General features: G+C 47.5%; 8 protein-coding genes across 8 annotated transcripts; 2 read left to right on the top strand and 6 right to left on the bottom strand.

Annotated features, from left to right (window-relative positions):
* Positions 1–664: 664 nt before the first annotated feature.
* Positions 665–4,584, bottom strand: P175DRAFT_0440970 (putative ABC multidrug transporter; the record flags this gene model as incomplete). The annotated part of the gene is made up of 3 exons (XM_040894050.1): positions 665–1,013; positions 1,068–4,336; positions 4,396–4,584. The coding sequence occupies 3 exons, from the start codon at positions 4,582–4,584 to the stop codon at positions 665–667; spliced, it is 3,807 nt and encodes a 1,268-aa protein (XP_040751106.1).
* A 2,596-nt stretch (positions 4,585–7,180) lies between these two features.
* On the bottom strand, positions 7,181–8,199 carry P175DRAFT_0440953 (elongation of very long chain fatty acids protein; the record flags this gene model as incomplete). The annotated part of the gene is made up of 3 exons (XM_040894049.1): positions 7,181–7,413; positions 7,473–7,755; positions 7,819–8,199. The coding sequence occupies 3 exons, from the start codon at positions 8,197–8,199 to the stop codon at positions 7,181–7,183; spliced, it is 897 nt and encodes a 298-aa protein (XP_040751105.1).
* Positions 8,200–8,894: 695 nt separating this feature from the next.
* Positions 8,895–10,966, bottom strand: P175DRAFT_0483431 (uncharacterized protein; the record flags this gene model as incomplete). Its single annotated transcript, XM_040895534.1, has 7 exons — positions 10,689–10,966; positions 10,453–10,510; positions 10,006–10,389; positions 9,773–9,944; positions 9,345–9,720; positions 9,123–9,283; positions 8,895–9,063 (listed from the first exon to the last, which is right to left on the bottom strand). Exons 1-7 carry the CDS (start codon positions 10,827–10,829, stop codon positions 8,898–8,900), a joined length of 1,458 nt encoding a protein of 485 aa, XP_040751104.1. The 5' UTR covers positions 10,830–10,966.
* A 404-nt stretch (positions 10,967–11,370) lies between these two features.
* P175DRAFT_0525244 (Diacylglycerol acyltransferase family) lies at positions 11,371–14,380 on the top strand (the record flags this gene model as incomplete). The annotated part of the gene is made up of 4 exons (XM_040899409.1): positions 11,371–12,162; positions 12,219–12,857; positions 12,929–13,312; positions 13,399–14,380. The coding sequence occupies exons 1-4, from the start codon at positions 11,621–11,623 to the stop codon at positions 14,378–14,380; spliced, it is 2,547 nt and encodes an 848-aa protein (XP_040751103.1). The 5' UTR covers positions 11,371–11,620.
* Positions 14,381–14,385: 5 nt separating this feature from the next.
* Positions 14,386–15,427, bottom strand: P175DRAFT_0503240 (DUF4396 domain-containing protein). Its single transcript, XM_040897585.1, has 2 exons — positions 15,020–15,427; positions 14,386–14,956 (listed from the first exon to the last, which is right to left on the bottom strand). Exons 1-2 carry the CDS (start codon positions 15,381–15,383, stop codon positions 14,664–14,666), a joined length of 657 nt encoding a protein of 218 aa, XP_040751102.1. The 5' UTR covers positions 15,384–15,427; the 3' UTR covers positions 14,386–14,663.
* Positions 15,428–16,055: 628 nt separating this feature from the next.
* On the top strand, positions 16,056–17,319 carry P175DRAFT_0462900 (uncharacterized protein; the record flags this gene model as incomplete). Its single annotated transcript, XM_040894802.1, has 3 exons — positions 16,056–16,331; positions 16,391–16,656; positions 16,729–17,319. 3 exons carry the CDS (start codon positions 16,056–16,058, stop codon positions 17,216–17,218), a joined length of 1,032 nt encoding a protein of 343 aa, XP_040751101.1. The 3' UTR covers positions 17,219–17,319.
* P175DRAFT_0503239 (uncharacterized protein) lies at positions 17,302–20,567 on the bottom strand. Its single transcript, XM_040897584.1, has one exon. The coding sequence runs from the start codon at positions 20,366–20,368 to the stop codon at positions 17,426–17,428; it is 2,943 nt and encodes a 980-aa protein (XP_040751100.1). The 5' UTR covers positions 20,369–20,567; the 3' UTR covers positions 17,302–17,425.
* Positions 20,568–20,902: 335 nt separating this feature from the next.
* Positions 20,903–23,372, bottom strand: P175DRAFT_0510913 (uncharacterized protein; the record flags this gene model as incomplete). Its single annotated transcript, XM_040898552.1, has 4 exons — positions 20,903–20,992; positions 21,044–22,654; positions 22,706–23,264; positions 23,326–23,372. 4 exons carry the CDS (start codon positions 23,370–23,372, stop codon positions 20,903–20,905), a joined length of 2,307 nt encoding a protein of 768 aa, XP_040751099.1.
* Between the last annotated feature and the right edge of the window lie 2,304 nt (positions 23,373–25,676).

Genomic DNA, 25,676 nt, shown 5'->3' with positions numbered 1-25,676 from the left:
GATAACGCCCGATCAACCATTACTTCCGGGATGTGGGTCCAGAATGCCGTTTATGCTATGTAGTAGTTGATCGTTAACTTTCTACTAATACTAGGAGGGAATAGAACGCGACTCCCCCCCCATTGCGAGCAGGCGTGGATCCCATCCGGATTTCCTGGTCCAAATTTACTACCTGCCTAAAAGAGCCATGAGGACGCCTATCTATTTCGATCTGTGCGCCATTCGAGTGACTCCTGGATTGCGATGGGGCGTTTGAGAGTGTAGTTATGTAGCTGGCCGGGATTGGATGCAAGAGCAGTGGTTATGGGTCGTTGTCAAACGGATTATGGGCGGAGAGTAGGATGACCCTCTTGAGGCAGTAGTGCTTATTAGCCCTTATCCACCGTTGCTACGTGGTTATAATGTCGAAGACAAGCTATGAGCTGGTGCCATCGTGGAATGCGTCCCGGAGTATCAACACGGGCGTTTTTTGGTAGCTCCAGGTCTTTGCGTTGGCGATATCCTACTACTATCACGGCTGCAGAATAGAGATTAAACGGCGAAGTGAGAATTCACATGGAGAACCCAAGAGGGACTCCTGCACCGTACTCGAACTATATAACGCAGTGATACATGTGACATTCACTATGTAATCCAACCGCAAGCCCTATTTACACTAACTGGCTTATGCTAGATTCTGCAAGTTTACCAGGTCAAAGTACCGACCGCGCTTCCTAAGTAGCTCGCTATGCGTCCCAGACTCCGCAACCTGGCCATTAGCTAGTACGTAGATCATGTCTGCCCGCTGGATGGTGCTGAGACGATGTGCTACCGCCAGCGTCGTTCTCCCCCGTGCCGCCGTATCAAGTGCAGCTTGGACAACCTTTTCAGATTCGGAGTCCAGCGCGGATGTGGCCTCATCTAGCAAAAGAATCCTAGGATTGCGGAGCAGTGCCCGGGCAATCGCGATCCGTTGCTTCTGCCCTCCAGACAGCATCCCCCCTTTACTTCCGACGGTCGTGTTAAAACCTTGCCTGTATAATGTTAGAGGGCTGTACAAGCCCCAATGTAGACCAGACGGTACTTACGGCAGTGAAATAATAAACTCGTATATGTTCGCATCGCGACAAGCTGTGATGAGTGCACCGTCCGAGACCTCATGAGGGTCCATGCCCAGCAGAATGTTCTCACGAATGGTGCCCTGGAACAGGGCTGGTTCTTGTCCTACATAGGCCAGCTTCTTACGATAAGACTGCAAATCCAGTGTGCTAATGTCCTTGCCGTCCACTAAGATTTCACCAGCAATAGGATTGTAAAACCGCTCCAGCAGCGCAATCGTAGTACTTTTCCCACAGCCACTAGCGCCGACAAATGCGATAAATTGCCCTGGCTGGACGGTTAAATTTAGCCCCTGCAGCACGGGATACTGAATCCGAGTTGGATATCGGAAGTATACGTTGCGGAACTCAATGGAGCCCTGCAGTGACCGCACGACCTCGCCGCCCACGCAACCCTGGATTTTGGGCTTGCGGCTGAAGAGAGCCTTGAGTTCGGCTGCGGCGTGCCTCGCCTTGCTCATTCCAGGTGCATACGAGAAAACAGTGCCGGCAGCCTGTGCGCCGAAAATCACTTCGCTGAAGCAGACATAGAATTTGAAGATGGTGTACTCGTGGTGACCTAGCAACATCCCACCATACCAGAAGCCCAAGGCCATGCAAAAGAATTGCAATGCCTCGGAGCTTGCATATAGATATGACGACCGGAGAATAGACGGGATATCGGTTTTTACCTGTTGCTCCAGTTGCGTGCGATAGGAGTCCAGAATGACCCGTTCCATTGTCAAGGAAACAACCGTCCGGATAGCCGTGACAGCTTCACTGACTTCGCTGGCAGACTTCTGGTGCATTTTGCGACCTCGTACTTGGAACCTACTGAGTATCCATGTCCGGAGAAATCCACTGAGCAATAATACTGGGACCGCCGAGCTGCACACGAGGGCGAGTTTCCAGCCCAGGGCCATGGCAACTGCCAGCGAACCAAAGAGGTTCATTGTCACGATCAGCAATGTAGCTAGGGTTGCGCCACTAATTCCCGCAAGGTTCTTGATATCTGTTGCAAGAGCAGAAGTGAGGGCTCCCGTGCTATTTTCTTCCTCGTCGAAAAAGGCAATATCCTGGCCGAGGAGGACCCGGAAGGTCTGGCTCCTAGCGCGCCGAATTAATTTCTCGGAGCTGACGGCGAACATAACCCCCTGTGTCCCGAATAGCACAAAGGTCACCAGCCCAGTCATGAGGAACATAGACGACCAGAAGTTGGTTTCGTGGCGTAGCTCTCCTGGCTCAGTGTAAGGCATAGACATTGCGTTGACAGCTTTGGCCAGCAAAACCGACTGCGCAGGCTGAACGCAGCCTGCAAACAGCGATATGACAAGGGCTAAGCCCATGATATATCGCTCAGGATGGTTGAAGCTGGCAATGAATTTGATAAGGCTCCAGATTGAGAATTGTGTGGCTTTGGCTGGGGCCGCCAGCTTCGGCACGGTTACATTACTTGCACGCGGACACAAAGTCAACGGCGTAAAATAAGGATCATCCGCCCAATAGCGGTCGAAGTCATCCTCTTCATCAAACCAGAGAGTGGCAAGCGTCTCCTTGTCGTGTTCCTCGTCCTGGTTTCCATATGCATCGCTGATGCTCTGGGCTTGGACAAGACCGGCGTAGGTTCCGTTTCTGTCGAGCAGTTGCTTATGCGTTCCTTGCTCTGCGATCTTCCCGCCTACCATCACTACAATATTATGTGCTGACTTAATGGTAGAAAGCCGATGGGCAATGACAATCGTTGTGCGTCCCTCTGCCGCTCGATCCAGTGCTGCCTGGACTAGGCCTTCCGACTTCGTGTCGAGGGCAGATGTAGCTTCGTCGAGGAGTAAAATCTTCGGCTCCTTGACAATGGCGCGCGCGATTGCAATTCGCTGCTTCTGTCCGCCGGAGAGAGCGAGGCTTCCAATGTTCGTTTCATAACCCTCGGGAAGAGCATTGATGAATTCATCGGCATCGGCGATCTGGGCTGCCTTGATCACCCGCTCTCGGATCTCTTCAGCCGTCTCGTTCTCAAATTCGGATCCAATCAATCCGTATTTTATATTCTCAAAGATGGTTGCGGAAAAGAGCTGAGGTTCCTGGGAGACTAGTGAGATTTGCTGTCGTAACCACTGGAGGTTCAGCGACTGGATGTCATGTCCGTCAATCAACACATTCCCTCCGACTGGATTGTAGAACCGTTCAAGCAATCCGATAATCGTACTTTTCCCTGACCCAGAAGGCCCAACGAAGGCGGTCGTTTTCCCGGCTGGGATGCGCAAATTAAAATCCTCCATGACGATCACCTCTGGTCGTGAGGGATAGGCATGCTTGATGTTCGAAAATTCAATCCACCCTTGAACTGAGCTTGGCCGGTTCCCTTCAGTGGACAAGGGGTTTAGAGGTGACTCTCGATCAATGGTCCCCAGGATTTTCGTCGCTGCAGCTACTGCATCAGAGAAAGCTTGCATGTTGGGTGCCACATTGCCTAAACTATACGATCCTAGGATGATGGACATCATGATAGTGAGAATATCTCCCGGGGCGATATGGGCTGGGTCTTCGATCAAGAATCGCGATCCCATCCAGAGACCCAGTCCATAATTCAGGTACATTACTCCGAGAATACCTCCAATCACCAAGGCAAAGGTCATTTGTACAACCCGGCCAAAGCGTTCTGCATCTTGCAGATGACTATCATACTTTTCTGCCAGGGCCTCTTGCGCACCAAAGGCCGCAACTGTCCGGATGGAATCGAGGACATTATCTGCAATGCTGCCACCCTTTCCGTAGCATTCAATGGACTTCTTACTGTATATCACCGAAATGGTTGAGCCAATGCCCATGATAAGTAAGAGGACAAAGAGCGTGGATGTAGAGACCAACGCAAGTTTCCAGTATTTGATGAATGCGATAACGAACGCCGTGACGAAACTGGACACCCCGGTCAACACCAAGCTAAGTTTTTCGGAGATGCCGTCTTGGATAAGATGCATGTCGCCTGTGATCCTGGTGGTGATCTCGCCCGCTCCTAAGGAGTCGAAGAACGCGATGTTCTGTTGCAAAATCGCCTGGAGATATCGAACGCGGATCTTCTGCGTAACCGAGTTTCCTGTGTGAACAAAGGCAAATGTGGCAAATCCTAGTGTCAGAAACTCTCCAATACCCAGGTAGATGAAATAGTAGACGTTTGTCGAGAGAGTATGATAGAACTCGTCATACGTGATGGCATAGCTGGCAACGTCTCGAAATGTCGACGTGATATTGCCAAAGAAAACCTGCGTCAAGTCAGCTCAGTCTACTCAGTCTCCTATAAGACATTTTGGTTCATTCTGACAGTGAATAAAGGCAGTGCCGCACCACCGGCTACGGCGCAGATAGCTCCAATCCCCAGGATGACCCAGTCCCATCCGGCCGCATAGCTATAGATTTGGAAGTAGCTCACTTTCGGGGTCGGCATCCGGATCTGCTGCTCCAGAATATCTTTCTGGAGATCGGACAGGAACAAAACCGACCGCCGTGCCATCCTCACTGACTCCATCGCAATCTCCTCCCGGTCCTCCATCTGGAAGAGTCTGGTTTGCCGGCGAATTCGCGGCATTTTGGTCTCACTTGCACCCGACGTCGATACCATAATCGGAAACTGGTTTTTTCTTCAATGGTGTCCCTAGTCTGATGGCGACATTCTCGCTGGAACTAAACAGGTTAAGGTATTTTCGACACTCTCTCAGGTGAGTGTGTTGGTATACCCAAAGGACCCTTCACTGTACGGGTGGATCGCTCAACCTGTCGATGAGCTCTTGGAATGTGAAAATAAACATTCACCATATACCCAACGGTCCGCAGAAAGATGCGGAAAGAGAGGGATCGCGTTCGGGCAACACCCAAGTCAGAATGCTGGGTGGGGAGCAATCCGCGAGGCGTGTCTTACAGCAAGATCTGACTCTTCTTCGTCCCCCCACAATCCTCTTTCCACTGTGTGCCGAAAAAGAGTGAGCGGCGCTCCAGGAGCCGATTTAGTGGCAGGGAGTCACCATGGCTGAAACTGGGCCCGGTGGGCTGTTCAATGGGGAGGACGATCCTGCTACAAAGTTCCTCGGATGCAAACCCTTTGCCTAGGTATAGCCAAATTTTGGGCTGACGAAACCAATCCATTTTGATTGAAATACCGTTTTGAAAATAATGGGAAAAAGGGAGCCGGGGGAACAAGCAGAATCAGAGTGAAGACTTGGAAACATCGGCTAACGAGCGCGCTATCTGCACTTGAGCTGAGCGTCGGTTCATGTGAAATGTCACAGCCTTGAGTACCAAACCAGATGAGTCGTCCAGTATATGCATCAGAAGTGTTTCGACCCCTGCCCTGGCTGACACGATCGTGAGGATTTCCTTAAACCACCACTGCCGAATTTTGCAGATATTGACTCGGCAGACAAACCATTCTACCCCTTCTATACCGATACCATCCGGGTTGTGCGTAGGTTCCATGTGGGATGAATGCCATCCAATAGATAGGTAGGGCAAGACCATTCCCAGGGGTCTCTGGTTGAAACTCGAATCCCAGTGGAAACGATTCATACTACATTGCCAGATTCAGAACCCTACTCATGGAGAGAGCTACCAACCAACTTCTTGGGTCTGACTCAATTCAAGCTCACAGCCCTACGGGATAGAGAACTAAGAAAAGCCGCATATGACAAAATAGTTTCAGACTTCGATCTCGGTAGATGATTCCTTAAATTACAAGCTCTTTCAAAACGATAGTTGCCATATGTGAAACCAGTACGGATAGCCCACTATGAACAAACGAAGAGACCATACGCAGCAGGCCTCAGCTTTGTCTGTTCTAGATCCTAGATGGCATGCCTTGAGCCACCATCGCCTGAGCTTTCAATTATGCTTCCACCATGCACTCGATACCCCGAGCTCTTCCCGCTTATATCGCACGTAAGGAAGTAGATATACTCATTTAGGAAGAAGGTCTCTCTCTACAGCTGAGATCCATTCGACTTTTGAAAATTACCACAAGCTGTAATATGCCTAGTAAGCCAGGTACCGGATTTCCCAGAACAACGGACAACCAGGCACAAGATTCCACCTGAATCGGGAGATGGGATCCTTGTGATTGATTCCCTCATGCAATGCGTTTGATCAAATGCATCGAACTGCCAGGGCGTGAAGATCCGCTATCAGGGATGGCAGACACAGTGAGTAAATTGGCCAAGGTACGGCCCAAAAGACAACAAACCCTGCCTCATGGGATATGATGTGCCTCGGACGTTCGTTCATGGCCCAGGTGCACACGGAAGTCATTCACGGGTATTATTCCAAACTTTACTCCATACAACTAGAGGGGAAGGAGGGGGGGGGGGGGAGCCTTCGCTCTGTGGGTGTTCGAAAATGCCGGCCAGGCCCCGGAATGATGATCACGACGAGTTTGGGAATCCCACGAATACAGAATACAGGAAATACATGGAGGACAGCACCGGATCGGCAGTGCCTTGCTGAGAATTTGTTCCCCGACGCAACTACAAGGGTAATCACAATGCTCCTGCAAACTACTAGGTACTTTGAAACTCTCGTATCAGATTGCGTGTGATAGATTAGCTCTCCAGGATGCCAATCATGGGGCCATTTGGAAGTGGACTCGGGCTCGTAAACATACACGGCAACATCCCGCCGCGGCTGCTTTGGTGTCGTCTTGGATCTCCTACGGATTACGGAGTAAAAAGGCGAATATGTATAAGGTTTCCTGTGATTATGGACATTGTGCGACTAAAAGTGACTAAAATCCTCCGAATGAACTGATCCTTTACCTTTCTTTTTGCTTCCCCGGATAGTTACTGTGTAGTTACCAGAGGAAAAGCGTCCACAACATGAAGCTCTGCAATTTCCCGAGCAGCCATAGCATCCTTCATTGTTTCTCCACAGCCAACACATCAAGGGAATAGATCTTAGTGATAAATAATAAAAAAGAAAAAAGGAAAAGAAAATTGCCATATCTCCACGCGCAATGATTTCCCAAACAGTGGAGATTCTTTCCTTGCTGGACCACGAAACGCTAACGGGCCGGCAGGAAGGACTTCATGACCAAAAGAGTAAAAGCCCCGGCATGGGGATCCTGATCACAAGCCCTTCTGCTTCTTGCTGGTTAAGCTTCGCGCAATCTTTTGATACTGCTGTGGGACGCGGGCATTATAGGTGGTCAGATAGAATGAAATGAAGAGCAGGAGGTAAGAGCTGATGATAAAGACGCCAAAGCCTGCTGCGTACTCCTCGCCCATGCATTTCCCGGCATTGGGGGCCCAGGGGAAGTAGGTCGAGGCGAAGTATGTGTAGGAAGCAAAGTAGATGAAGCCTGGACGACGCTTGCTCGTTAACCCTAGTAAATCGAGTGGAGTGTAGGAGGAGACGCACCAATATCAATAACAAATTGGATGATTTGAAGAATAGTAATATACCGCTTCCACCAAATCCGAATTCCACGGGCACTTTGGAAGTAGTACCAATACATTACCACGTGGACAGTGAGGTTTAATGTGATCGGAACCCAGGATACAGAAGTCTGCCCAACGAGCTCCACATAACATAGCAGTGCAGTTGCTCCATGGTGGTAGGTATGGAGAAATGTCAAGGGCTTTTTCTTCAGGACCAAGAACACCGTATCAAGGAGCTCCAAATATTTAGTGAGATAGTTAAGCTGGTTCAATGCATTCAGCCACCGTTCCGTCGTCTTACCCAGGTGAAAATACGAACAACTTACGTAGTAGAGCAGTACCAACTCATCGGTCCAACCACCCTTAGCATGGCAGATAGCAACAAACACTCCATCCTTCCAGAGCGTTGGCAGCATCTGCTCGACAAATAGCACCAACAGACCGCCGCTGATCAAGGTAAGAATGAAGTTATGGATAATAAACGGTGTTTGCAGCTTGAAGGCAGGAAAGCCTTTCATCAGCTGTCTCCCTCCCAGAATCACAAAGTAATAACTCGCAAGTGACACGAGAGTCCCCTGGAGTGTAGTCATTGGCGTAACACCCGGGATCATTTGAAAGTCAGACGGCGACTTCCCTGTGACCGCAGTGAAGCCGCTGCTGAAATAGGGCCAAAGGTGCAGCCCAAAGGGGCGATCAAGCGTTGGCATAGACATAATGAGCGTCGATTGGAAAGAGTGATAGTTAGATGCAAAAGCAATATAAGCAAATACGGTCAGATATCGGTCAACAGGCCAAGAACGAAATGAAATACCAGCCGTTGAGGCTCCGAAGGGAAGAGAAGAAGTAGTTATATCGGGAGGAATCTAACCGGCAGTTCAGAGCTTCTGCTGAAATTTAAATATTGCAAAAGACCCCCGGACTATACAATGTCACCATCGAATTCTAGAGGCTCAATGCGTGACGCCTAATGCATGAAGTAGGTGGGGATGGGGTTTTCAACTGGTCGAGATGACCCAAATTCAAGCCGAGGCCGGCTCCTCTTAGTGAAGGATGGGAGAGAACATGTCAACTCGGAGCTAGGATATGCCTTCAAAAATATTCTCTAACAGCGGGGTCAATCGCAGACGATTGGTGTGATTGCAGCTTTTTTTTATTACTGCAAGTGCCTCTCGGAACTTACCATGTATGTACTGTACTATATGTCCTACGGGGGTATAAGCGGATGATATATCAAGAAACCCTACAGGACGGCGCTCAGGGCCTGCCCAGCTCGAGCCTGCGGGTCTTTTTAATGCAAAACTTGGGAAAAGAATATACTATCTGAAATACTGAAAAGGAACTACGTGCATGAAAGCTCTAAACTAACCAAATCAGATCAGTGCCGAGGGAATCCCTATGCTCGATATCACAGAGCAACTCCTCGATCCCGAAGGTCGACCTTCAGATCGGGAAGTTCCCAGAAAGCGTAACATCGGCTGTCACGAGTCCAGTCTTTAACCCTGCCGACATATTTCCCGTCAAACTGTACAAAGAACGAGGCCAACGACAGGAGCATCATCTGTTGGGCGAAACTGTGGCACAAGTCGTGGTTAGAGGCCGTACCCAAAACTCAGGATCCACTATAACTTACTATTTAGCAATGCAAGACCGGCTGCCGATCAGGAATGGCTGAACGGCCTCTTTACGATCGGTAGAGTTGGGATCGATCCATCTTTCGGGGTGGAATTTATACGGATCGTGGAAATACTCGGAGTTATGATGCAAGGCGTAGAGCGAGGTACAGATCTCAACCTACACGCCCGAGAGTTGAAGGTTAGTAGTGGTTATCCTGTATGATCGGTAGCCAACTTACGCCAGCCGGAATATAGGTTCCATCAACATAGGCTCCGGGCGAGGTACGGGGCCCTCCCAATGGAACAGGTGGATAGATTCGGAGGGTTTCCGTGATCACCGAATTCAACCAAGGCAGTTTCTGAAGAACCTCCAGAGAAACGTCATCTATAGATTTGAATGCCGTTCGCAGCTCCGTAACCAGGTTAGAATGTGTCTCTGGATGGTTTAAAACCAGGCAGATGGCAGCGCAGATTGCGTGGGAGGTTGTATGGAACCCTGCCAGCATGATAGCCGAGAAATTTTCTGCAATCTCGTTCTCTGGTAACTGGCTGGATTCGGCTCTCTCCATAACCTCGACCATAATGTCCCGCCGGGTATGGGTGGCTTTCAATTGCCTGCCAGGAATTAGTATTCGTGGAACAACGACTGATGGGAGGAAGCTCATACTCGCGAATCAGACGCATCCGGGCTTCTTCACTTCTCAAGCGAATGCCTTTACGAAGAACTTGGCGAAGAATCCACTTGATAATAGTCGGTACTCCAGATCCTTCAAACTGGTCACGAATTGTGGCCCAATAAAAGATACGAGGGAGCTGTTCAGTCCAGAAAAGAGGTCGCCCTGCGCAAGATGTCAGAGCACGAATTATTAATGTGCAGATGCTGGGAAAATCCGGATATACCTCTTTCCAAGCAACCAAGGGATTTCCCTAGGAGGACTTCCGAAACCATATCGACAGAGAGAGAATAATACAGGTCGTTCAGGCTCAAAGTGGAGCTTTCTACCATCCTCTTTCTCATCAGGGCATGCAGACGGCCAATGCAGCCCTTAATGACTCCTTCGTGGGCTTGCATACATCCAGGACTCAATGAGGGACTGAAGAGTTTGCGAACGGTGGCATGGTAGTAGGGATCAGTCGCCGTGAAAAGATTCCTCCTTGATATAGCTCGATAGAAGCCCGTCTTGAGGAAAGTGTTGCTCTTCCCTAAACCAGCTCCGTAAATGTTTCGAAGCGACTTGACAGTATTCGTGGAGACCTGCCCCGGGGCGAAGCGGACCATCTTTCCTGTTCATCGATCCAGGCATAAGCACTTACTGAACAGCTAAAGCTATTGATCCGTTGACCTACCATAGCGCTGGTGAAGGGATTGGAATCGAAACGCGCTCTTTCCCGAGAGGAAGGACAGCTTGGTGTCAATCTGAACAAGAACATAGCGTCAGTACCTGGATGCGCGTTATACAGGACTGGTTTATCTACCCCGTAGAGGAACCGCCCACATAATGGCCCTGGCACACCCTTGATGACAGGTCCCTTGGGCAGTAGCTGCAAATAGAGGATAATAGCGGTTGGAATCTTGAAGCCACAGGTTTAGCACGGTATCTAATTGAATCAACGGAGGTCCTAGTAGAGGCACTTACTAACACTACTCCCAGGGCCGAAATCCAGAAGGCAGGGGCATCATTCTCAAGGAAAAAGCCGGCAGGCAGTTGCATGGCGACGGACATGTTTGCAAAGTTTCTCCTGGCAGGGTCTTGGAGGAATCCCTCTAGTAGTCCGACTACCTGCAAGAAAGGACTTATATATCCGAGTCAACTGTCTCTAACCTTGATAGCATTGCCATATCTCAACTCCGACAACCCCCCGGTTTACACCCCCTCTTCGAAGAATCCCCTCCGAAGCCGTCCGCGAAATGTTAGATCTGCCGCAAGTCGAGTAAAGCATGCACTCAACTCAATACCAATAACCGGTTGGATAGGACTGAGCTGCATGGTTTCGATCAGCAGTTGCCCCCCGTCTCTCCCCCTCCCAAAAAAATTAGGTGACCAGTCAACCCGGGTGTTCATATGCCCCCAAGCCGAGGACCGCGTTCCTGGTTCCTGCAGCTAGTTGAAACGTCAACTGTTTAAAAGTGCTTGGGGAAGACTATCGGCTTAGTTCGTTCGGTTTCATTGGGGTTGGAGGTCGAAATTACATGATGTATTTTTCAAACCTGCGTTTTCGTACATACCCTGAGTCTATTTTATGTAGATTTTATTTATTCCTCTCCCTGTTTTGATTTAATTTAGTCTGTGCGGAAGCAAAACTGATCTACACGGCTGTGCGCACAGGAAAAGCGACAGGAGCTCGGCTTGGACTCGACACACTCGACTGGCTCGGGTGAAGACGTATCATTCGGTCAGTCAGAGAGAGTCTCGCCTTATTCTGTCGTCATTCCGGAACCCTGCCGTCTTGTATATATACTTATCCCGTACCTCGTTGTGTTGCCTCTCCTCGAAAAGAGTGTGCACCTGCAAGTATGGCGACCAGCGTGCTGTTTCTGGCCAACAGCGAACATGGCCAAACAAATCTTATTCTGGCTATTATTCATGAACTTCTCGTGCGTGGAGATGTAAATGTCCACCTTGGGTCATTCCCCGTGCTAGAGAAGCGCCTCGAAAAATTGCTGGCGGACAATGCCAAAAGCTACGACGCGAATTACAGGTCGCGCATTCATTTCCACCCTGTCAGTGGTCCCTCGAACACGGAAATCTTTATTCGGACCGGTAAGCGAGGTGCATTTCACCCTCCCGGCTATACAGGGTCCATTTTAGGGTTCAAGTCGCTCTGCGAGGACATATGGAGCTGGGAGGAATCCGAGTACGTGGACATCTATCAGAGCTGCGTCGACATTATTCAAACCACGAAACCGTCGCTTGTCGCCATAGACTTTTTCTTCCTGCAGGGTCGAGATGCTGCATATAACACGGGACATACCTATGTGCTTTTGAACACCACCTCACTTAGTCACATCGTCCTAGGGTTGCAGCGCAATGGTGCATGGGCATGGAAATATCCATTGTCAGTCATCCCACCGGTAGTTGATGATGAGTTCCCAAGCTAATTGTTTCCATCAGGCCTGGGACTGGCTTTCCGTACCCACTCCCGCCGCACCTGATTCCCTTGAACACAATGGCGGTCATTAAGACTGCCAGGATGTACCATGGGAGCGGCAGACGTCGCGAAATCCGAGATTGGCGGATCAAGCACAAGATACACGGGAGATTCCCGTTTGCTGACGCCTGGATGCCTAATCGGCTGCACCTATCACCAGCTCTAAAAGAACTAGACTGGCCCTTTGAAATCCCTACCAATGTGGTCCCGTGCGGCCCCATTTTATTGCCTGTGGCCCCTGTCAAAACACAGGATCCGGAGATGTTTCAATGGCTACAACAGGCTCCTACTATCCTCGTCAATCTAGGAACCCTATACGCACCCGAACCCATGGTCGTGCGGCAGATGGCGCTAGGCATCAAGATGTTTCTCGAGTCTTTCCCGGACCGCAAGATCCAGGTCCTATGGAAGCTTCCCAAGCACCCATGTGATGAGGGTGAGATTTACAACCAGTCCGTTGTCCCGCTTCAGAATGAATTAGACCATGGCCGGGTTCAGATCCGCTCCTGGTTTGAGGTAGAACCCCTGGCGATGCTAGAAACCGGGCAAATTGTTTGTTCTGTCCACCATGGGGGCGCTAACTCCTGGTATGAGGCAATTCAGTGAGTTCCCTTTGCCAGGGTTTTGGCACATCCCAGAACATTAAAGTGAAAGATATCCTAATGAATGCTAGAAACGGCGTACCTCACGTTGTCCTCCCCGCCTGGCAGGACTGTTACGAGAATGCTGCTCGTGCCGAATGGCTGGGCATTGGAGTCTACGGGAACAAGACCCGGGCACCGAACATCGACGCTAAGGAGCTCAGCAAGGCCCTTCGAAAGGTCGTTGGAAATGATTCTTATCATCAAAAGGCGACTGAGCTGGCCAAGCTCTGCCAGATAAAGGAAGGCAGGTGTCTCGCTGCAGAGCGAATTGTTGATCTTGCCGTCCGCCCAGACAAATCAATGATTGAGGTCCCAGCAGCGAAGGACGATCCCAGCCTGCGTAGAGTACAGAATTCCTCTGGGGAGACACTGGACACCTTTGACACTGCGAGTGATACGCAGATGCACGCAAAGTAAGTGTAACTGACACCCATTGCTGGCGGAAATGAATACGGGTGGGTAGTGGTGGATCATAGGGCTCACACCACATTTATGATAGATCACTTTTACGCAGAATGGCTGAAACGCTCGCCGTCACATTTGTCTCGAATTCGTGGGTTCTCTTGCCCGCGGCAGGATACGCATTGCTTCTCATCCCCCATGTGAGGATTCTAGCTCTTGCGTACATCATCTACATCAAGTTCGTCTCGAATGCGCACAAAACCCGCAATCGCTCCCGGAGTCACCGATTCCGTTCATCCTGGCTTTGGAGGCTCCATGCAACCTATTTTCCGATCAAGTTATATCGGTCAGCTCCATTGTCACCGCGCCGAAAATATATTTTTGCTGGCCATCCTCATGGTGTAGCCATGCACGGCTTAACCGGGGCTTTCTCAGCCGATGGAACCGGATTCGCCAGGCTCTTTCCCGGCATCAAGAATACAATGCTGGTCAAGGATCAAATGTTCACGACCCCGCTGCTGCGAGAATACCTCTTCGCTCTCGGGCAGAGTGGCGTTTCCCGTGATTCTTGTATCCAGCACCTCACCCGCGGCGGCTACGATCTTCGCGGGATGGGAAACGCCATTACCATTAGTGTGGGAGGAAGTAGGGAATACCGGATCGCCCGTCCGGGCACGATGGGAATCGTCGTCAAAATCCGCCGAGGGGTTGTCCGGCTCGCTATCGAGACCGGCGCTGATCTCGTCCCTGTCCTAGTCTTTGGAGAGAATGAACTTTTTCACCGGATCGAGACCGCGGGATTCTCGTTGAAAGCCCTCGTTGCCTGGGTTTGGGAAAAGGCCGTCGGACATAAGGTGGCCTTTTCGCTCGGGCGGTTCAATCTCTTTTGCCCTTACCGCGTGCCGGTCCATGTTGTTGCTGGCCGCCCAGTTACCGTTAGGCAACAGCGGTTCGATATTGAAGACTCCTATATTGATGAGATTCAGGCCCAGTACATCGACGAACTCAAGACGATATGGGCCAACTGGAAGGACACATTTGTCGACGATGCGTCCGTGAAGTTTGAGATTATTGAATAAATTGGTGCAATATATATTCTATTGCTGTGGTGTTATACTGTATTTGTAAACAATCTATCTGCATACTCTGTTGATCAGTAGATCTGGCTTTAACGCCCCAGCATCCGCTAAGAATGATTCATATAAAAATATTTTGAGCAACAAACAAAATACTGTATCAGGACGAAATGGTTGTCTAGGCATCTTGTTAACTGAACGGTAAAGTTGACAAAATACCACCTGGTGCTGATGTATATATATATTTCATCGATTATCACGCCACACAAGCCCGCATTTTGTGTCGTCAATGACAAGCCTTCCCATATTTCCTCAAGCGGAGGTAGTTATAAGGCAACGGTGCTAAAAATCCAGCTCCTATCGAAAGCGCTGCAGCTAGCCAAAAGCGTGGCTCCTGGAGAGCGATGACTCCGCCAGTGAGATGATAATCTACCAAGTTCTCCACCGTTTCCATGGCAAGCATAGAAACCAGGCTCATACCCATCGCCGTTCGGACTGCCACTGGCCACGAGAGCTTGTCAACTCCGTGTCTGAGAAGTATCGTTTCTAGAAAAATCGACGTAGTGATACCGGATACCACTTGCACTTTGTATGAGCGCCTGTTGGACTTGGATGATTCGCGTTAGAGTTGGAAACACTTACTCGATAGGGCCATAATAGATCCCATCCCTATATCTGGCAAATATGTCTGGAGCATCCACAGCGCGGAAAAATCCCCAGCAGTGCAGCCAACAAGACATCGCAGCGTGTTAATACCCGCGCGGCGCCAGGTGGAGCGACAAGTCCAGAAAGCAAGTCGAACGGGAGAAAGCAGAGAACCGGTCTGACGAGAAGAGTTGCATCTCTGGCTATAGGACCGAGTGATTGAGCACACATTTAGGCCATGATACATGTAACAAGCTTGTATACGGGCGAAGGGTAAAGACCGCCTTAGAGAAGCGCGTGGCAAGAAGAACACGGATCCTAGCACTTGTGGAGATGCCGGTAAATGTAAAGAACGAAACATCCTGTGAACTGTGATTATGGAAATAGAAATGAATTTCATGGCTGTCCTGCTACTTATTGGTGTCAGATTGAACGTTCCATCACGCAAAAATGGCGCACCAAATTAGATCACATGATCACACCGGCGAGCGGGCTTTTGTTCCCTCGGGGACTGGAACTCGTTCGAGTAGAATCACTCCTTGAGGTCGCTAGTTGACTTGTTTAATACTCCGTATACTTTGTATACAACAAGGGCATCAATCCTACTCTGTAACGGGAGAAAAGGGGGAAAGGGCATGGCAAGTCACGCGTCCAATCATGGTTTGGATATTGAGACATCTGGCACAAGCTTCGCGGGAAAGCCTTCAAGACTCCGGGAGCACCGCTACTATTTACTGCCTAATTTGTCGAACCCCCAGTCCATATATACAGATTCTTGACTATATTGGCAAGCTAAGCCCGCAAACCCATGAGCCAAGACTCGCAATTTCTCCCGAACGCGTTGGTGGAACAATCCCTGGTCATGGTGATCTCTTAAACCCTGAGTCGTTTTCTTTGTTTATCTGCGGAGTACATGCAGAGGCTCAATAATGGCGTTATTCAAATACTCTCCTGGAGCCTGTTCTTGGGGTAATAATATCTTCTCTTGTGAGGTACGGAGTACTGGACCTATAGATTATCTCCAGCTTCTACCATGCATCTCAACTCTTATATCGCCGTCGGCCTCGCAGCCCTGAGGCTCACAATTGCGGCGCAGGTGGGCTACTTCGATTCCGAGACATGCGCGGACCCATCGGGGTTCGCTTCGTGCTACCATGATGCCGATTCTTTGGCGGCGGACTGTACCAATTGCTCCCGCCTGAGCGTAGATGATTCCGGCCACGCCATAGACGACGACTGCGGCGACGGCTGCGAATGCGTGCGGCAGTCAAGATACGTGGACTGTGCAGTTTCGTCCTGTTGGAACAAGGTAGGAATGGGGTTTTGAGAATTCTGTTCTGCTTCGCGGTTTCTAACCCTTTCATCAAGGTGTATAGCTGCGAGTACCAGCTCCAAGTCGGCGATCTCATCCTGCATTGCGGCGATCCGCCACTCGAGACCATCCCGTTCTGGCCACCACCAGACAATGCGGACGGGGGGTGCTCATGCAACTACGGCAGAGTAACTTACGCCTGGGCCCTGGCAGAGAAGGTTTTTGTTCGCTGTACTCATAACCCACCTGGCCAGAGCCTGGACGATCAACAGGCTTACGAATATGGGTGTGTATGCTGCGGATACAGTGCTGGACTATCCAGGTAGTGATTCTCCTCCATGAATCCCAGGGTGGCCGTTACTGACAATAGCATTTCTTCCCTCTCGACGCATAGACTCCCAGATATCTGCCCCGGCCAAGACCGCCACGAAGTCGGAATTGATAAGTTGGAACAGGTATTTAACGACGTGCGGCCGCAATGGACCCAGTGTGGCCCACATTTAAGCTCTTGGGACTGTGTTGCGGACTTCGGGTATCCCGACAGTATCAAAACCTACTACAAGCCCGAAAACCTTCCAAGTGGTACTGAAACCCTACATAATACCGGCACCCTAACCACACCGGTCAGTGCGACTGTCAGCTGGGCCTTTGGTTCCGTTACGCAGGTGGTGACTGTCACCTCGAAGGACGCGGCGGTGTCAACAAATACCACGGATGTATTATCTGCAAATGCTAGCCAGGGGGGCACAACCACAGGAACTGGAAGTGGTCAAGCAACTGCGACGAACGAGACCAAGGACGATTCGGCCGTACATCAAGAAGCACGGCATCCATTCCTCATAGCGATTCTGGGTATGGTGATTGGCATCTTTCGGGTGTTTTAATGTATACAGCAGAGCGCAGTTGACACAATCTGTCTATTTTTATCAAGCTGGAGCACCGCAAGCCCGGGAAGACGATCGGTAGAAGAGAGACAATTTGAATGACTTTATTAATATAGCTACATTGAGCAATCTCTGTGCATCTTGAAGTAGAGCACATGTAGGCATCAGAACCGGGATCAAAAACTACCTAGCAAATACTTATTAGTCTCACCAATTGACCCGGCCACTGCGGAATAAACCAACTAGACCAATGGGCAAAAGTCCTGGGTCCACGATGTTAAATCCACCAAACCTGTCGATAATCTCCGGTCCGTATAGTTGCGCAACCCATCTCCAGTAGGAATTCATTTCGCCCCAGCTAGGCTTGATCCCAGTCAGGCTGTTTTGGCCGTCGAGCTCACTAACCGCTCTGAACACGGGTCCGTGGTGGTCACATTCGATGAATTCTTGGGTGGGACGCTGGAGAAGCTTGTCATACACCTCCACCAATTGGCCGCTAAAATTGTAGTCCAGCAGCTCGCGGTATCGGATGTATTCATCGAAAGACATGAATTGGTCTCCATCAGGCGGACAAAATCCCTGGTTCAGTGCAACTTTGCGTTCTTTATCTGCAGCGTCAAACCGTTGTTTCAACAAAGTATAGTTGTCGCGTTCTGCCTCGAAAAATTCGTCCAAAAGCGTCTCCGGATTTCCAATAACCGAGTCGCGTAGACCGACCAAGTTGATAAATGAGCTAGACAGCTCAAGACCACCGAGATCGATGGGCAGAAAGAAGAATCCATCCGGAATAGATGAGATACCAAACCGCGAGCTGATTGTGTCCCGGAGATAGGTTATTACACTGCGGTCATGCTTACCACCATCGGCTTCGAGGGAAAAGATCTGGCGCTGGATTCGCTCGTGAGTTTGTAGCATCATGTCCACATGCTCCCGACCGAAACAATTCACGGGTTTACCAAAGTTTGACGTGAAGAACGTGGTTGCATACGAGTTCCACGCCTGTATCCATCCAAAAATGCTCTTTTTCTTGTCCTGCAGTTGCCTGCGGAGTTCTTCTATATGGTGGTCCACCATCTCTTGATCAATCTCGAACCTCCCTGATTCCGGGTTAAGATAAAGCATGCCCCATCTGATTTGCCCCGAAGGCAATACTGGGGAATTCTCCCGCGCCGTGCTAGTCTTATCTGGAGTAATCTGCGCACTGCCAGTTTTAGCTGTGCTCAATGAAACTCCCATTATTTCGTTGAATTTTTCAATCGCCTGCCACGCCTTCACGCACGCCTGCTCGTCTGACGACCAGAACCACAAGTCATCATGGACTCGCCAGAGAAGCTGACCATCAGTTTCCTTGTTCACCAAGAAGTCCAGGCAAAACAGAATCGTCTCGCCGAACACTTCACTTAATACGTGGGATTCTGGAGTACCGCGCTGGCGGAAGCGCGGCTCGGCATGATTATTATCATCGACAAACTTCAAGGGGGCTCTTAAGAACCGCTCAAAAAAGCTGGTCCACTTTTTCGATACTCCTAAAAAGCTCAGCACGGTGAGAATAGCGGTATGCGGCAAGTTGGGATTCCACGATTCGTACTGCGACCGGAAGCAGGTTACTGCCCCGTGAATCCGGGTGCCGATTAAAATATCCGCGCTTAGAAGAAGTAAAAGATTTTGTCTTGCTTGCATCTGGTTAGGTGGATCCATGACGCTGTTTGCGAAGCTATCATCATAGTATTCGTCTGGGTCATGGTAATCGTCAAATTGGCCGCCCGCGCTGCCCTCGCCGGACGCCTCATCGTCACTATCGACCCCCAGTTTTTCTTCAAAATATGAGGGTGCTTTCCGCGCACGTTTACCAGCCATGGCCACCTTGACCTTTTTCTTCTTGAGAACTGGTTCTGCGGCGAAAGTCGCAAAGTCAGCCTCTTCTTCTCCCTCCTCACAGCGTCGGGCTTGTTGTTCGTGGTTAAGCAGTTGAGAAACGAAGTATCCCCGTTGATAAATGCGTTCCTTGGTGATCTGGATGTTAGGTTTATCCCGACGGCAGTCAAGAAAGAACTGCCGGCGCTTCTTATCAATAGCAGAGATTTTGGCCCGCGGGGATTTCCACACATTCTTTGTCTTTTTGAAGTCTGTGAATGCTTCCTTGAACATAACAGACCACCTAACACCTAGATATTGTAAAAATATCGCTTGGATAAGATCTTCTTGCACACAGATTTGATACGACCCATTTATATGCCGGCGTTGCTCAACTGGGACTTCGGTACCCCAGGACCATGCGTGGAGGGCCGCCAGGCGCATGTTCAGGACATCGGCCAGTTCTTTCAATATAATATAGTTATTTTGGAAGTCTCTCAGCACTGCTCTTTTCTGTTCAGTTAGTAGATCAGATTGAACCAATCCTGTAATTACCCAGCTTAACGTAGCAGTATTGAATTGAGAAGGACTAGCCAGGGAGTTTTCAAACGCGGATACCCTCTTACGGAGGCTTTGTAGCGCCTTGCCGACATTCCTCGTATTGTCCCATCCCTCAGCAATGTCTTGCCCCAGATTGTCAACTGTGCCCTTGAATAACTCTTCAAGGAAGTTTGTAATTGTATCCGGGTCACGTTCAACCGACGTGAAGACAGATTCCTCCCATCGCTTTCTAGAATCTATTTTCTCGGAGCCCCCAGCCTCTCCAAAGTCATCCGACATGGTGACATCTTGATCTGATAAAGGGTGGCTCTTGCTGGCTGACAACCATTCCATAGTCAACTGGGCGAACAGGGTGGCGTACTCGTACTTGACAGTTTGAATATCAAGGTATTCAACCAAAGACTTCTGCCAGCGGTCCAATATATCTGGCGAAATCGAAGGGTCATACTGAGCCTGTTTGAGAAAACGATCTAAGTTGGCCAGGGCGATCTCAATATTCCCAGCTCCACTGCGATCACGGATCATGCACACATCCGCTACCGGAATACCAAAGCATAATTTCACCCCATTGGAGAGAGCATGAAGCTTATCGATCGCCGAGTTTAAAGCCTGTGCCTTTTCCAACGTGGCAGCTTTGTGACTAAGAAAAATCTTGCGTTTGTTGGACAGTTCATCAAGCTTAGCATCCGTGATATGCTGTAGCATTTGCGAAAACTCCGTGTTTGAAGAAGCCATTTCCGGGATTATGCAGGAAGCTGAAAGTGATTATAGTAGACTAAGACCCAAAAACGCAACTATAGCCCCGACAGACCGACTGACTAACGTTTCGCGAGCGGAAGCTAATATAATGGTGAAGGAAGACACTAGTGAGGGACTCTTGTTAAACTGCCCTTTTGATAAAGGGCAAACGTTGGCTCCTGGGGGGGGGGGGGTAGCAAGATGATGGGGTCTTACAAGAGAGTCGAGAGATGGGGTGGTATGCAGCTTTATATATGTGTTGATCGTCTTGAAGTGGAGTCTTGCCGTAACTCGCATTGGCCAATTAGGCGTGCTTTGCATCTCCGATTGGTCATGAGGCTAACCTTAGGTAGGGGCAAGTGCGCGTCGAGGCAACGTTAGCCTCAAGTACTCCGTATACAGAAGTGCAAATCAGCCGGCATTGCGGTACAAGGAAATCCATCATTCAATAAAAAGAGATGTAGATGTGAATGACTGAGGTAGGCGCCACTTATTTTGTTACCCAGGAGGAAGATTCGACTATCCCGCCCTTTATAAAGCAAATAGGCCTTGGATCGTTTGATCTTGAAAACCCCAGTTCATTTGCTCCGTGCCGTTGACGTTGAAACCCCCATCAGACATCTAATACGCAGGTTAGCAAGCCTTGCCTGATTGTTTTTGCCCTCGACTTACAATAAAATCCCACTCTTCCATCAAGCTAGGCGTCATAGTCATAGAAGTTTGGGTTTTTCCATCTCGATTGTCCAGCATGCTGTTCTGAGAGGCTTTCTCCTCTAAAAATGTTAGGCATCTTTCTTCGGCGTCCTCTGCCGCCTTAACTAGTAACTTTGGGAATTCATCAGAGTCTAAACCCTGTATAAGCGCCTCAATCTGGGCGCAAATCAGAGACGTAAACAGATAACCCTTAATGTTTGTCTCCCCCGCCTCAATATATTTCCAGCTATGCAATTTCGCATCGGATAGGATAGCGAGTAAGTCAACACGATAAGGGCTTGGCCCGACGCTTTCTTCTTGGAGTTGTGCCCTCAGCTCGGCCGCTATAAATAACCCCGAAAGCATGACAGCAGTCCGAAAAAATCCACTTCCACAGGATACAAGATGTGCGAAATCGTCCTGCTCAACCACAGCCGTACCTGCACATGATTGGGCAGCCATGAGGGATGAGTGTGAGTATGCTGTACACCAGATCTTGACCGAGCTCTCAATCGCCACTTTCCTGGAAAAGGCATACTGAGCCTCCCGCAATGCAGGGGCAAAAAACCGCATATGCACAATTGAAAGATAAACATGTATAATGAAATCTACCATGCGAATTTGAAATTGTGAAGGAGAGGAGCCGGGCCCCACGCTGTATTCCTTCATCATTCGATATATGGTTTTGTATGACGCTCTGAGCTCCGCATCAAGTGTCAACGTTTCTTCATATGTACCATAGGAACCAAAATCGTTCATATGCTTTAACATTGCCAGTCTTTCAGGGACGGTCTTCCGGAGAACTATTGCAATGGACGTTTGAGTAAAAACATTATCTGGCTTCGGCATGGGGTCCTCAGCTAAAAGTTGGTCGTCATCAAAGTTCCCGGGGGGTTCTGCGTCGAAATCAGCGAGGGAAATAAGAGGCGAACCTCCCGATATCAGACTTGATTGTAGGGTTAGCTCCAGAATCGAATTCCAAAGCCTTCGTCGCATCTCAGCGAGAAAGATTGACATATACGGGAGACGGGACGGGTCCCTATGGAGCCCCAGAAACAACGCTGTTCGGAGAAGCGCGCCGGCTGATATCCAGGTTGCATCCTTGCCCACATTTATGGTTTCCCGGGCGATTAAGAGCAGGATAGTTGTCTGCAAAGATTGGATATTCAGCTGAGGCTTGAAATCAGGATCAGAAAGCCATGTGTGAGCCTCGTAAACCCATCTGATTGCATACGGCCGCATGGAAAACTCTTCATCGAGCGCAGTGGCTCCTATGGCAAGCACTAATTTTAATTGGACAAGAAACGCCGTGCTAGGTTTCACATCGGAGGCCCAAATTGAATCATAGTCGCTTCGGAACGTGGGAATGTGCAAAATTCGGTACACAGTTTCGATGGTCCGAAGGTAACCCTCGACAAGCTCGTCAGCAACACCCTTGGGAGGTAAATCAGCGGTTGGTGGCGTAGGCCAGGGAGGGGTCCGTTTCGATTTTATCACTCTAGCCAGGTCCTTGCATTTCTTCAGCTGTGAAGCCACCTTTGAAGTTTCCTCTCGCACATGTGGCTCAATTGCCTCAAAAATATCGCCGAACTAGTGGCTGTTAGGACACCTGATTGTTTTCAAGAAAGGCCCAAAACCTACGAGGGTTGCCGCGTGGGCCCAATGGCTTTGGCCAAATAAACGACTCTTGTGCATGACACTTCGCTTTACTGCATGGGCCTTGCCCACTAAACGGTCGTCATTGATGTGAAAAGTACCTGTCACCTGAGAAGTGGATGTCTGGAAGCGCACATTGGTATTTGCGTGGAGTGACTGGACTGGTTGTTGGGCTACTTTGGACAACTGCTCCTCCAGGTTTCTGATCTTACTTCTCATAGACTCAATTTCGGAAGTGGATGCCTGACTTGCCAGGGCCCGGGAGTGTTTAGAACTTCGCGGCACCGACCGGGAGGCAGAGCTTGGAAATTGTGGGCAGATGTCCTCATTCGATTTCCTGTCTGCAGACAAAGCTGTATTCAGCTCTGGACCGTGAAGATCATCATCAACTGGATCCAACCCCAGCGCGCCACTAAACTTGACATCTGCCTGTTGGCGTAGTGGTGGTGGATACACGCAGTTCACATTGCGGGACTTGAGGCAATTACTGCAGGGACTTTCCCGATTGCACTTGATTTTCCGCCTCCGGCAGAGAGTACACGACCTATTGTAACATGCTCAGCTGTTGTTATTTAGTAAGCTTGAACAGAGGGGTTCCAACATACACCACGGGCCGTCTCCGACGACGTTCTGGTCCAGTGGTACGAATCATCTCTATTGTTCAATTATGCTGCTCAAGCGGGTCGGGTGCATGCGTTCGGGCAATTTCTTCCCACCAAGACAGGATCTCCGATGCCTTTTGTCCGGCGTGTTTGAATGAATCGTAGCCAAACCTCATGTTGGAGAAAGAGAGCGAAAGAGGAGCTGATGTCGTGGGAGGAGAATCGGCAATTGCGCAGTTGGTCCGTATCACTTACCATTCTCCGAGTCCGACAGCCGCATCCGTTTCCGGATCCGATCTTATCTCCGCGATGCTTGAATGAGATCCATGAGTATATAATGTTGGAGTGCTGCACTCAGTGAATGCAACCAGCACCACCATAAAGCAGCATCACCATAAAGAAGAAGATAGCGACACGTGACTACTTTATGTATTTAAGGCCACTATTTCCTTCTAGATCTCTATGCTTCCTCCAAGCATCTCTCTATTTCCTAGTTAGATTAATTGAATCTATTTTAGTTAACTTTCTACTATCATAGTTTGACGACCTCTTATTAGGTTATGAGCCCTCCTTAAGGTTCTATTTTATACTTTATAAACCTCTAAAACTCTTATCATACCCCTGTACTAGAAATCTGCTCCCTAATTAGATAGAGATCCTGGTAGAAATATTACTTACTACTGTTGTGTTACACTACCTATACTGCTATTATGTTACTCTACCTGGGTGATAGTATGTGGAAAATTTCTATAATTTAACCAAAATAGTAACTAAACCTACCCCTGGTAGATATCCTAATATCCCTAATTTACTATACCTACCTTCGACGGCTACTACCCTATTTACTAATAGCCAAAATCAAGTGACAAAGCTAAAGAATAGCATATTTAACTTGAGCCTGATAATAGTATTAGAAAATAATTTAAAATTTAAAATTTAGGCTTTATTTATATAAATAGAGTTAAGGCTTTATAAGATAGATAAGTTTCTTAAAAGTAATATTTCTAGACTATAATTTAATAATTTTAAGTATAAATTATAGGAACTTTTTTTATAAATAGTAGCTAGTTAAATATTATATTTAATAAGTAAGAAATTAGTAAAAAAACTACTAATAAATACTACCTTATATATCTTTATAGATAATTTTATATAGAAATTATAAAGAATAGTTATTAATAATAATTAAAGATATATATACTAGATATAGAGAGAAGTTATTAAGATTAAGTATAAAAACTATATAATTATTAATAAGTTTATATTAGACTTTATTTAGAAGATAAATACTTCTAATAGATTAAAAATAGTTATTATACTCTATTAAGTAGTTACTATAATATTTTAGGAGCTTGAAAGGAATAATATAAGCTTTATAGATTTAATCTTAAATAATCTAAGTAATAATCCTATTAAAATAATAATATAGAAGTATTTTTATACTATATATAATATAGTAAAGGATAAAGTTTAGGAGAATCTATTATTAAATACTATATTTAATATTACTATACCTGCTATAAATATACTAAGTTCTTAACTAATAAATAGAAGAAGGTAGCAGTAATAATAGAAATATATACTATTATAGAATATAATAGTTACAGGCTATATTAACTATTAGTTAAAATAATTAAAGAAACCTAGAATACTATACTTATTTTATAAAAAGGAAAAATATAATATTAAGAACTACCTATATTTAGTAGTTAATAAGTAAAAGAAAGGGTAGAGACTAACTTTAATACTTTAGTACTTTAAGCTATATAAATTAAAGAATAGAAATAATTTAACCTAAAACTAAGTTATTATTCTAGTTATATAAGCTAATACTATTCTAGATACTAATAATTTTATACTATCTAGAGTTAATATACTAATAGCTTTAATATTAACTATTTTTAGGAATAGGTAGTTATATAACTCTAGAGTAGGTTATATAATATATAATAATTATAATCTCTTTAATAACCTAATTAAAGATCTAAATAACTTTAAGAATTATAATTTTATTACTTCTAATAGTAAGGTAGTATATCCCTAAGATTATAGAAAAGTAATAATTTAATTTAAATTAAATAATAGTACTTTAATATTATACTAAATAAAATATTTTTAGAATCTAAATATACTATATAACCTAATACTAGTAGAAAGAATAAAGGTAGAATTAAGAATCTATTTTAACTTAAAAAATTAATATATTTATAAGATAGTAATAGACAAGATAATTAGATATACTATCTTAGATAATAATATTTTATTTTTAGTTCTAAATAAGGTAGTGACTATACCTATTATATTAATAAACTTATTATATTAATAATTAGGTTATCTATCTATTAAATAATTAA

The sequence above is a fragment of the Aspergillus ochraceoroseus genome (genome assembly GCF_002846915.1).
Source record: "Aspergillus ochraceoroseus IBT 24754 chromosome Unknown P175scaffold_6, whole genome shotgun sequence".
Lineage (NCBI taxonomy): Eukaryota > Fungi > Ascomycota > Eurotiomycetes > Eurotiales > Aspergillaceae > Aspergillus > Aspergillus ochraceoroseus.
The sequence above is the reverse complement of the archived record's forward strand: the minus strand, read 5'-3'. Positions and strand labels throughout refer to the sequence as shown.

Excerpts from the sequence above, each read along its gene's own strand:
- P175DRAFT_0503240 (XM_040897585.1), bottom strand. The coding sequence starts at position 15,383 with ATGTTTCGTTCTTTACATTTACCGGCATCTCCACAAGTGCTAGGATCC. Across the intron at positions 14,957-15,019 it reads ATCTATTATGGCCCTATCGA|TGGTATCCGGTATCACTACG; the intron begins GTAAGTGTTTCC and ends ACAAAGTGCAAG.
- P175DRAFT_0503239 (XM_040897584.1), bottom strand. The coding sequence starts at position 20,368 with ATGGCTTCTTCAAACACGGAGTTTTCGCAAATGCTACAGCATATCACG.